Source organism: Microcaecilia unicolor, chromosome 10 (assembly GCF_901765095.1).
Source record: "Microcaecilia unicolor chromosome 10, aMicUni1.1, whole genome shotgun sequence".
Classification (NCBI taxonomy): Eukaryota; Metazoa; Chordata; class Amphibia; order Gymnophiona; family Siphonopidae; genus Microcaecilia; species Microcaecilia unicolor.
The window spans coordinates 78,966,744-78,979,783 of NC_044040.1; the positions used below are offsets into that span (position 1 = coordinate 78,966,744).

Below are 13,040 nucleotides of genomic sequence, written 5' to 3' on the forward strand. Positions count from 1 at the left end.
CAGAAAAAAGCGCAACTGGGCCTTCAAGACTGGGACAACAGGAGTCCTTTATTGGTATATGACCCGACACGGATCGTGTTTCGACGTATTGCCTCAGGGGTCTATTGGTAAAACACATACATCGCAATTAACATAGATAACAAAAAAATAATGAATAATAAAAAATATACTAAAAGAATATAATATACATAAGCAGCATAATCATGACCGTTATTCATAAAAGAGCACATAAATAATTAGAAAACCACATTAATGAGGGCAAATAATATTAAAAAATATATACAAAATACATCCATATATAAAATAATACGGTTTTATATATATATATATATATATATATATATATATATATATATAACCTTTCGAAACCTAATACAGTCAATGGTCCTAAGCCATGCAGATTATTGCAACGGAATCTACGTGGGTTGCAAAGAACAACTCATAAAAAAACTCCAGACCGCCCAAAATACAGCAAAACACGCTTCGAAGTGCCAAACCCCTTCGAGAAAAGTTGCATTGGCTCCCAATCAAAGAACGGATTATCTTCAAAATCTGCACCTTAGTCCACAAAATCATATACAGCGTAGTCCCAGAATACATGATAGACCTTATAGATCTACCAATAAGAAACAAAGTCAGATTGTCAAGATCCTACCTAAACCTACACTACCCAAATTGCAAAGAACTGAAATACAAAACAACTTACGCATCCGGCTTCTCCTATATAAGCGCACAACTATGGAATGGCCTCCCAAAAGTTGTGAAAACAATCCACAACCACCTGAACTTCAGGAAATCACTAAAAACTAACCTCTTCAAAAAGGCCTACCCCAACGACCCAACGTAAACCTCTTCACCCAGCAACACAGCATGACTATGATCGTACTGGACAACATGCAATCTTCATCCCTTCCGACCCTCCACATATACCTCATACGATCACTATACAACCTTGTATTTGTTATCAACCGACTGGGCAAATACCGTTGACGGTACTACAGTATGTAAGCCACATTGAGCCTGCAAATAGGTGGGAAAATGTGGGGTACAAATGCAGCAAATATATATATATAAGCAGCGTTATCTTAAACAATCTTCATATAAGGGTTCAATAATCCTTAGAGGGTTGAGAATTCTTAAGGAGCCTGAACGCTTTAAGGATAATAAAGTATTTATTGATAAGTGGTTCTCAATTTTAAATAAGTGCTCCTTGGATCTCATGATCCTTCTCATTGAGACTTCAAAAGAAAAATTAGATATCATTAAGGGCGAGACAAATGAAAAGATCGATATTTTAAAGAAGGACAATCCTAATTTTGATACTAATATATCAGCACTTAACGCAAAATTAGATAATTTCAAAAAAGATATCAAAAGAATGAAATATGACAAATACAAGAGGGATGAAGAGAATTACCAGAAGGGTACTATCTACCCATGGGCAGTACCCAACAAGAATTCCTCCATGGGACATACTTACAGTTACAAGAGAAGGGCCCCTTCAACTCAACATAGAACTATCAATCGGAATCCAGAAACCCGTTCAGAAGATATACCTAATTATACAACTGAGAGAGCATGGAAAAGGATACGGAACGACTCAGATGAACTATTCATCTCCCCTTGTTCAACACCGATCAATAAATCTACTATAATCCCTGGAAAGGAAATTGATTCTACTTTTTTAGACAAGATTTGGGACACCAGATTCAAAAGGAAAGAGGAGAAAAGGCACGCCTTGTTTGGCAATATAATGTTCAGACTCCTGAGGAAGGCACTTGCAGTGCCAAAACAGGGTACCTTGTAGAGACTCTAATCATTAAATATACTTCCTACTTTGAATCGTCTCCGGTTTGTTCATTGAAGAGCCTGGTTCCATTACCACTCCTGTGCTTGCTACCACAATGTTTCCATTTTACAAAGATTGACCTAAATAATAGCCTTCCACCAGCCTACCTTAATTACAGGGCCTTATATAGTCTTGGTGCTAAGATCTGGGTTCCAAGCTTGTTTAAGTTCTAAAAAGATCTCTTAGGTCAGCCTACAAATAGAGGCTTCAAATCCTTTCTGAAAAAGAGGGAAAAAGTCTTTCACCCACTGATGTGCATTTTCTTTTATTTCCCCTTTCCTATGGAACACATTAGTTGACTCTAAAAGTAGAGGACAATTATTTTTTATTTCAGTACTGATTTGTTAAGTTTTACTGTGCTGTTTTAGATATCCCAGGGCTTGCCACTGTCTCCCATTCTATTCAATGTCCTTATGGTAATCTGCACCAAACCTCTTGAGGTGTGAGCAGAATATAAGCACCTGATAAAGTAAAGTTACTGTGTATCCCACCCTACACCATACAGATGGGCAAAGAGGCAAGCGGGGTGTCACAAGAAATAAACGTAAATAAATAAAAGCTGTAAATAAGATATCTTTATTTCAGAAACCTAGCTAGTGATATATCAAAAGATAAAACCAATATGGGAAAAGTAAATTAGGGATAAACCCATGCTAGAATATTGTACTTGCAAAGGCCATTCTTTCAAAAAATTAAATTTCTTTACAATTTTTATGGTAAGATTGGCCTAGAGAGATGGAGATCGGTTTCTACTGAGAATAGAACAAAAGTATATTTACAAAATGCAAACTATGATAACATTAGTGGGATCATTACATAGTAGAACATAACAGTTCTGTTTTCTAATCGATGCAAAATCACAGCTGTGTGATCCTTCCTATTACAATTATCACTCCTGGCTACGCCCCTGCATCAGAGGCAGCTGTCAAGATTCTAATAAAGCAACACACCACATTTCTGTCGACAATATATCAGTATGTAAGATGACTTAACATTTTCTCTTTCTCCTGAGTTTAGTACTTGGCTGTCTCTGACATTTGTGAACTAGATAAAGCATTTGATGAATATATATGTATATATGTAGTATAACTGGCTATTCTCAAGCTTTCCCATGATGCTGTTCCCTGTAGGCCTTTCCGTAACAGCTCTCCTCCGCCCCCATTCTGGTTTTGTTTGCTTGTCTCGTTTCTCTTTTCATGTGTGGGATAAACATAAAGGAATCCTCCTCAGAAGGAAGGGATCCCCAGAAGCTTAGCCAGTGGTGGGAGGCAGGGCTGGTAGTTGGGAGGTGGGGATAGTGCTGGGCAGACTTATACAGTCTGTGCCAGAACCGGTGGTGGGAGGCGTGGTTGGGAGGCGGGGATAGTGATGGGCAGACTTATACGGTCTGTGCCCTGAAAAAGACAGGTACAAATCAAGGTAAGGTATACACAAAAAATGGCACATGTGAGTTTATCTTGTTGGACAGACTGGGTGGACCGTGCAGGTCTTTTTCTGCCGTGATCTACTATGTTACTATGTTCTCTCTTTTCTCTGTTTTTCTGTATGAATTTGTGAGTACAGTTTTTCTTTCTGCTTTTGAGGGGGGGAGTTGTTTTGTTTATCACTTAGCCTGACCTAGTGGATATGTAGCCGTATATCAAGTTGTTGAAATACATTTTTTTTAAAGAATTGTTTTCTTCATTAGATTGTGTATTGCTAATAAGGAGGGGTTTTTTGTTTTGTTTATCACTTAGCAGCACTTAGTGGGCATGTAGCAGTATATCAAGCTGTTGGAATAATTTTTTTTTTTTAGGATTTTTTTTTCTTCATTAGATTGTGTATTGCTAATATGGAGGGTAATTTTATAATAGGGTGCACATGTAGAAACTTTTATTATTATTCTTTCCAACAGAGCTGAAGTTGGAAAGAAGCAAAAGGGTTTAAGAATGTGTCTGGGAGCACAATTACTCAAATTAATGGACTGGGATGAAACTTGGCATGTGGGGAAAAACTGGTAAAAATTGAGTTGAAAATGGGTCAAGTTGAACTAGGCATACCAAAGATATGAGCCCACATATACACACACCCCACCACCATCAAAGCAAATGGCCCTGTACATTTCTATGGGCGAAAGAGTTTCGGTTTCTGTGGCATAAAAACTTAAAACAGTGAAATAACTCCTAAACTGCCACACCACAACTATCCCCCATTCACAAAACACCCCGCCCCCAAGAACTACACATGCAACTACCCCACCACCCTTCAGACCACTCCACCATCCCGCAAACTGCAACAGTACCATTACCTTGCACACTGTCCCACCCTCTCTGTACTGCCCACCCTCTAAAACTACACTAGCAAATGCATCACTACCCTACAAACTGTTTCCATCTCAAACATTTACTCCTGCAATTGCCCTGCCCCAAAACTCTCCCAGTATTGCCCTACTGCTCCACACCCCAAACATTCCCCCTGCTACTGCTCCACCACCATGCAAACTCACTATCTCCAACAAAAATTACCCACTAACTGCCCTACACCTAAAAATACTCCCTACAGACTTCTCCAACCCCAACAACCAACCCCTATAACTGCTCCAACACCTCACAAACTGCTCACATTCACAAAGGTAGCCCTACAACTGCCCCACCACCCTATAGACTGCCCCCACTTTCAAACACTATCTCTACAACTGCCCTACCACCATGAAAATTGCGCCACCTCCTGAAATCTCCCCCCAGTGCCAAAAACTACCTCACTGCAACAGCCCCATCACCCTCAAAGCTGTAACTATCTATACAACTGCACTTCCACTCAATAAACTTCCCCTTCCCTACACTGCTTCACTCCCCCCCCCCCCCCCTTTCCACAAACTACCTCACCATTTCTATCTGCCCCCAAAGAACACACACACACACTTCACAATGAGAGTGAGAGTGAGAGACAGGACTTCAAATAGTTCCCTAGCTGTGATGTATTCCATTTGAAATTATTCAGATATATATTTTGTTATTTCTACTGTGAAACTTTCTGACTGAATTGTACTGCTTTCTTATTGGTTGCTATGTGTACTACTAACTAAAATCTATTGCTATAGGCATTGTCAGATTAAGACATTGACAAGTTAGGAATATCCTAGGGCCCAGAGTTTAGGGGAGGCCTGTCAAATATGCTCAGGACAAGAAATTGGCAACTCCCAGGGTTCTAATGATATTTATATTCATGTCTGGAAGCTAGAAGGAAGCCTTAACGTGTGCATATTTTTCATTCTTTTTTTTTTTTTAAGTTTAAAAACTCTATATGCAGATGTCCAACCTGCCCCCCTTTTTCCACTGTAACTAGTAAGGAAGATTGTGGGTAGAATCCAGATAGTGAGAATGCAGTAGGGGCAGAGCAGTGGAAGGTAGCTGTAGATAGAGAACAGTTTGTTCATATGGTGGGAGATTGAAGAGAAATGAAACCACTCCCTAAATAGGAAAAACATTTCCAACAGCTTCAGCATACAAATGCTGATTCACATTAACATAGCAATTAAGGAATTGTACCTTTCAAACCATTCTCCCCTCTCATCTTCTAATCACAGACACATGTAGAACCAGCACAGATAAAAATAACATACACACACACACACACACATACATTCTCACGTATGCAAAGATGTGCACAGGGGCAGTCATACATTCACTGACACACACACAGAGGGGCAGCTCAAGGCAGTCTGCTGCCTGAGATGAAGGATGAGATGGCACGTCCCTGGCATCTTCCCCCCCCCCCTCTCAGAAATCAGGGAGTAAGGGTCAGGAGGGATAGAAAACAGCAAACTGAGAGGAGTCAAGCAGTTAAATTTATTATACAATCATGAAAATACATAAACCATTTTAGAATCTGGTCCTTGGTTGCATGCAGGGCATAGTGCGAGAGGTGGCGCTGTTGGGTCCCCTGGGAAATAGTGAATCTACTATCTGGGATGAACCCACATAGGAAACCTACTGTAGTGCATTTCATTTTTGAAAGGTTAAAAAGAACCTAAAAGGATTGGCTGCAAAGTTAGGACGCTAAATCAGGCGTGGATGTTATTCAAAAATACCCTCTTGGAAGCCCAGTCCAGATGCATTCCATGTATTTGCAAAAGTGGAAAGAAGAGAAAACGTTAGCATGGTTAAAAGGTGAAGTAAAAGAGGCCATTACAGCCAAAAGATTATCCTTCAAAGAATGGAAGAAGGACCCAAATGAAGAAAATAAGAAGCAACATAAGCACTGACAAGTCAGAAGCAAAGCATTAATAAAGAAGGGAAAAAGGGAATATGAAGAGAAACTTGCCGCAAAGGCTAAAACTCACAGTAAAAACTTTTTCAGGTACATCAGAAGCAAAAAGCCTGCGAGGGAATCCGTGGGACCGTTAGATCATGAAGGAGCAAAAGGGGCGCTCAGGGAGGACAAGTCCATAATGGAGAAACTTAACAAATTCTTTGCTTCTGTCTTTATGGAAGAAGATGTAAGTGATCTGCCTCGGAATTGGTTTTCAAGGGTAATGATGTGGAGGAACTGAAATAAATCTCTGTGAACCTGGAAGATGTACTGAACCAAATTGACAAATTGAAAAGTAGTAAATCACCTGGACCAGATGGCATCCATCCAAGGGTACTCAAAGAACTCAAGCATGAAATTGCTGATTTGCTGTTAGTAATATGTAACCTGTCATTAAAATTGTCCGTAGTACCTGAAGATTGGAGGGTGGCCAGTGTGATGCCGATTTTTAAAAAGGGTTTTAGGGGTGATCTGTAAAAATTATAGACTAGTAAGCTTGACGTCAGTGCCAGGCAAAATTGTGGAAACTATTATAAAGAACAAAATTACACAAACATGGTTTAATGGAACAGAGTCAGCATGGGTTCAGCTGAGGGAAGTCTTGCCTACCATAGGCAGCTCTCCATTACTCTGTTATAAGTAGACATTTAATTGATGTAAGCTGCACTGAACCCTGATAGGGGATTTTAGCGGTATATAAGCCCTAGTTTGATTTGATTTGATCATGTGGTTCATACGTAACCAGTGAAAACTCCCTCAGGCTTCTAGACTTTTGTAGGCTCAAGTACTTGACCTGGAAGATCATGTTTTTGGGGAACTGCCACCAAAAACATGACACACTTTAGAATCTGTGAACTCCAGCCTGTGGTGATTGGTCTTGTACTATAATAGGATGGTGCTTTGTGCAAATTTTAATTTCCTGAGATATCAAACTTCTACCTTAATCAGTCGGTCATTCTGCCAAAATTTTTCCCTATGTGTATATTTACATGAAAAGGTCTTTTTTTTCTCATTGTTTACAAAAGAGCTATTGCCTTCTGCCTAGAGCATATGCAATCCTGTAGAAAATCCACTCAGATTGTTTTTTTTTTTTCTTTTAACTAAATAGAACTGGAATTATGGTTCCAAAACACACAGTTTTTAGTTAGGTAATAGATTACATCTTCTGTTTTGCTCGGGCAAGCCTGACTTGAGAAGTGCAAGTAAAGACAGTAGCAATTGCTATGACCTGCCTCCACTGTGAAGACTTACAAGGCAAAGTTGAATCCACACATTCACATCCCATTACACCACTGAGATGGCTTAATGGTGGGCTATTAATAATAAAACTTTATTTCTAACCCTCTGTATCTGAGACATTCTAAGCGGGGAACAAAAAATACATACAAAATAAAATATAACAATACAAACATGTGTCTCCACTGTTGGAAGCGCATCGATCTAGAAACATTTTGGACACATTCCCCTTCCCTCTTCCCTCCAGGTTTCCCTAATCCTTCTGTCTATTCCTACTCTTCCCCAATATCTCTTGTAGGTTTTTCTGCTGTATTAGCTTCATTTTACTGCATTGACATCTGCATCTGTGGTCCGTTGTAAGCCACATTGAGCCTGACACTGTTGGGAAACTGTGGGGTACAAATGAGATAAATAAATAAATAATTTTAAAATGTTTTGTTGTTCTGATGAAGAGGGCTTTTTTTTTTATCTTCAGTTAGAATAATCCAAAAAGCTCAAAATAGTAGCATTGTAAGTAAACTAGTTTTGATCGACTGCCCACTAATATTTCATTTTCAACATTTTCTTTTCCTAGATACTGCATTTGCAAAAAATAAAGATGATGGAAAATGGTACTATTTTGATGACAGTAGTGTTTCACTTGCATCTGAGGACCAAATAGTGGCAAGTATCCATTTATTTTTCTTGAGGTTTATACAGTGAAAAAAAAAACTTCATACATTAATATATGTTGTACAACAAGAAAAATAAGCCATTGATTTAATGTATACTGCATTCGGGTTATCTTGGTATTCAATCAAGATATATTTAGCTTGCCATTTTAAATATATAATCTAATTGTATTTATGTTAGTGTGCAACTTCATGTAATATTACTATAAACTTTTGTATTAACAATTGACAAGTTATTAAAATGTGTGCCCCTGACTTCTGGTGGAGCTGCCGACCAAGATGGCCGCTACACAATGAGCTCCTGCAACCCCCGATCGTAGGCCCCCACATTTGGCTTCCAAAACGCCCTCCCACGTCTCTGGGAATGGGTCTTGTCCTCTGCTTGATTGGGATCTGCAGAAAGGATACCACAAGCGCTCCCACCTAATATTTGGGAGCGCTGAGCGAAGCCCTTTGTGGAGAGTGCCTGTATCTCCCTCCTCCCATCGGGGCAGTTGTGGTGGTCCCGACGGGGAGCCCAGTGAAGGAGTGCAGCGAGGTGTGGAGGCCAGTCTGAGGTACAATTTGGGGGAAGCTGCGGCGTGGAAGCACTGCCCGGCGGCAACTCAAGCTGAGGGAAGCGCAAGAGTGGCGGTGTGGGAACGACGGAAGGAGAGACATCCAAGTAAGGCAGGCGTTGAGCTGAGCACTGGGACACGTGTTCAGGCAGGGAGAGGGGAGATCAGTGGTGATATCTGACCTGCAACCCTTTGGAGAACTGATCTCTGTTTTTGGATTAGAACTGCAATCTGGGCTGGCGTTGAAGTGACTGTATTTGGCTGATTTTTCCATGGTCTGTGATCAGTGCTGAGGTGGGGTTTTTTTTGTTTGTTTTATTTTCTCTGCCTCCTGGTAGAGCTGGTTTGCTACCCTATTTGTGGAGAGGCACTGAGGTATTAGACTTTCCTGAAGAGTAAAGTGTTTCCGCATGGCTGCCCGTGGATCCAAGAAAGATGTGGAGGAGGATTAAAGATGGTGAAGAGAAGTACCCCTCCCTCGCCTACAGTGGGATCTACCTGGGCATCAGAAATAGATTATTGATAAATTGGATGGCATGGAACATCAATTTGCTACCTTTATCAAAGACCTTCAGGATGTCCAGCAGAGAATTGGAGAGGTGGAAACCTCAACCCCAAGCATCTTCATTGGAAATCAAGAGCCTTCAAGATAAGGTTGCCTCTTTGGAGGAGAAGGTTAATGACTTGGAAAATCTCTCTCGAAGGAACAATCTGAGACTGGTTGGATTGACGGAATCAGTGCTTGATGCAGAACTGTGCGGCTTTTTGGAAGTGTAGTTCCCGAGATTCTTGCAACACCAAAGTAGAGCTGGCTCTTTGCATATCGAACAAGCACACGGCTGGGGCCCAAACGATCAACAACTGAATGCCTTAGGACAGTCATTATTAGACTGCTTCATTATCATCATAAGATGGAGATATTCAGGCTCATTTTCAAAAGAGAAGGATGCCCATCTTTCTACACAAATCGGAAGATGGGCGTCCTTCTCACAGGGTCGCCCAAATAGGTATAATCGAAAGCCGATTTTGGACGTCCCCAACTGCTTTCCATCACGGGGCGTGTTGGAGGCGTAGTGAAGGCTGGACTTGGGTGTACCTAACACATGGACATCCTCAACCCAAAATGAAAAAAAAAAAAAAAAAGACCGCCCCTGACGAGCATTTGGATGACTTTACCTGGTCCTGTATTTTTACGACCAAGGCACAAAATGGTGTCCAAACTGACCAGATGACCACCGGAGAGAATCGGGGATGACCTTACCAAGTGGTCACTAACCCCCGCCCACCCTGAAAAAACATCTTTAAAAATATATTTTTTTGACAGCCTCAAATGTCATACTCAGGTCCATCACAGCAGCATGCAGGTCCCTGGAGCAGTTTTAGTGGGCGCAGTGCACTTCAGGCAGTTGGACTCAGGCCCATCCCTCCCTACCTGTTACACTTGTGGTGGTAAATGTGAGCCCTCCAAAACCCACCACAAACCCACTGTACCCACATCTAGGTGCCCCCCTTCACCCGTAAGGGCTATGGTAGTGGTTTACAGTAGTGGGTTTTGGGGGGGGGGGGTTAGGGGGCTCAGCACACAAGGTAAGGGAGCTATGTACCTGGAAGCAATTTATGAAGTCCACTGCAGTGCCCCCTAGTGTGCCCGGTTGGTGTCCTGGCATGTGAGGGGGACCAGTGTACTACAAATGCTGGCTCCTCCCACAACCAAAGGGCTTGCATTTGGTCGTTTCTGAGATTGCCATCCTTGGTTTCCATTATCGCTGAAAATCAGAATCAACCAAGTCTAGGGACGACCATCTCTAAGGACGATCTAAATTTCAGGATTTGGGCGTTCCCGACCATATTATCGAAACGAAAGATGAACGTCTATCTTGTTTCGATAATGCAGGTTTCCCCGCCCCTCCACCAGGGCGTTGTGCGAGGACATCCTCAGCAAAAATTGGGCATCCCTTTCAATTATGCCCCTCATTGGCTGCTCTTCGAAGCAGTAAAACCCTGGATTGTGAAGGACATAAGATCTTACGTTTTCAAGATTATTCTTCCAAAGTCTCTCTTCAGTGGAAACAGTTTTCCCTGTTTTGTAGCTGTTTACACAAGTTTCAAGTACGCTTTAGTTTGTTGTATCCAGGTAAGCTGCGGATCCATCAAAACGGCACTTTCCATTATTATGATAGAGATGGCCCAGGCCTATGTAGATCAGTTGGAACGACTCTTGAGACTCTCAGTCTTAACACCTGAGCTTTTCTGATTGTGGTTAGGAGACTGGGGTGAGTATAAACACTGTGTGTGTGGTTTTTTTGTTTTGTTTTGTTTTACAGGCTGAATCTCTGTTTCTCAAGATGTAATATTCAGTTGGGGGAGGGATTAAGAACCAATTGCCTTTATCAATCTTATTTACAAATAGGGGATTGCAGTTGAGGGTACGGAAGTCGTGCACGATATGGTGTCCTTGAGGAGAGGGGAAGGGCTGAGGGAGGGGAGGGGTTGGGGGAGGTGGTTTAGGATTGTGAGGGTTAGGAGGTTAGATGTAAGCAATGGGAGAACATACACCAGAAGATAGTACGGCTGGGGAGGGTGGGGGCTAGGATGCCCTTAATCGCCCTTTTAGAATGGTTATCAACTTGTTGTATCATTTGTATAATGTTCTCACGTAATGCCCTTTAAAATAGTGACCTGGAATGTGGGAGGTATCTCTACCCCAATTAACTGTCAAAAAATACTTCAAGCCTTAAACGGACAGAAGGTGTCTATCGCCTTCCTCCAAGAAACGCATTTAGATGCTAAGGAGCATCAAAAGTTATGCCGTTGGTCGGTAGGTTCTTACTTTGAATCCCCAGCACAGGCCAAAAAGGCTGGTGTCATTATACTAGTTCGGAAAGGGATCCAGCTTGTTACTCATAAAATTATTCATGATGATGCTAGGTGATTTCTGTTGGTTCATATCACTATTGAACGCCAACCATTTCTCCGTTCTAATGTTTATGCACCAAATACATATAGTAAAGCCTTCTACAAGCAGCTTCATCATCTTCAGAGCTTTGAAGGGGTCCCTTTTCTGATAGGCGGGGACTATAATGAAGTGGGAGATCTGAGGCTAGACAGATCTCATGGGATGGAAAGCAGCTCCTACCGTAGAGCTCGGGATATTCCAATGCTGTGTGAGGTCCTAGATTTGGTGTATGTTTGATGTACCATACACCCAGTAGAAAGGGATTATACTCATTTTTCTCAGGCGCATGCTACCATGTCCAGGATTGATTACATTTTTATTTCTCATTGTTTGTTAAAATAATACAAGGAGTTGAGATTGGACCTATTAAAATCTCAGACCATGCTTTGGTCTCCGTTAGCTTGGAGTTCCCCGGGGCATCCTCACAACATAACCAGTGGAAGTTCCCTGTACGTCTCTACGGGGATGGAAGATTTCTAGACTTTATCTCACTGAAATATCAGATATTCAAGAAAACAAATGCCGCTCATGTGGATAATCCTATTTTCTATTGGGATACTGCTAAAGCAGTGCTCAGGGGAGAGATTATAGTGTATGTTAGTCATCAAAAGAAGGCTGCTTATTTTATTTTTTGTCTATTAGATTGTAAGCTCTTTGAGCAGGGACTGTCTTTCTTCTATGTTTGTGCAGCGCTGCGTACACCTTGTAGCGCTATAGAAATGCTATATAGTAATAGTAGGGGGCTACTTCGTCTGGAAAGGGAGGTTACACGCCTGAGACATCTCTATGGGATCCATCTTAATGTGGAGTGGAGGCGTGGCCTAGTGGTTAGAGCACCGGTCTTGCAATCCAGAGATGGCCGGTTCAAATCCCACTGCTGCTTCTTGTGATCTTGGGCAAGTCACTTAACCCTCCATTTCCTCAGGTACAAACTTAGATTGTGAGCCCTCCTGGGACAGAGAAATATCCAGAGTACCTGACTGTAACTCACCTTGAGCTACTACTGAAAAAGGTGTGAGCAAAATCTAAATAAATAAATAAAATAAATGTACAGGTTAAGACCGAGCTCCTACAGTTGCAACAAACCCTAAACAAATTGATACATCATGTTACCCAAAAATCACATAGTTATTTTCAGTACCGACTATATAAGCATGCAAATAAGAGAGGTAGGTCCCTTTAAGATTGATGCTCTATACTCTGCTGGGGTTTTGGAAAACAAAGATGTTCAAATTTAAAGGTGTGGAATAAACACAGAGGTTCCCGATATAGGGGAATAAAGTATGGAGAATTTCCACTCACAATAAAACTTAAAATAACTTTCATACTTCAAAGAGAAAAAAAGAGGCGTATAGCTACTATTTATTTAGATTTGCTCACACCTTTTTCAGCAGTAGCTCAAGGTGAGTTACATTCAGGTACACTGGATATTTCTCTGTCCCAGGAGGGCTCACAATCTGTTTGTACCCGAGGCAATGGAG

At 41.4% G+C, this 13,040-nt stretch overlaps 1 protein-coding gene across 5 annotated transcripts in view; it reads left to right on the top strand.

Annotated features, from left to right (window-relative positions):
- USP15 (ubiquitin specific peptidase 15) overlaps nt 1–13,040 on the top strand; it is a 519,523-nt gene that overhangs the window by 491,475 nt on the left and 15,008 nt on the right. For all 5 annotated transcript variants that reach the window (XM_030217240.1, XM_030217241.1, XM_030217242.1 and 2 more), the window contains one exon: nt 7,950–8,038. In XM_030217240.1, the coding sequence (XP_030073100.1) occupies nt 7,950–8,038 (89 nt within the window). The remainder of the gene's footprint in view (nt 1–7,949; nt 8,039–13,040) is intronic.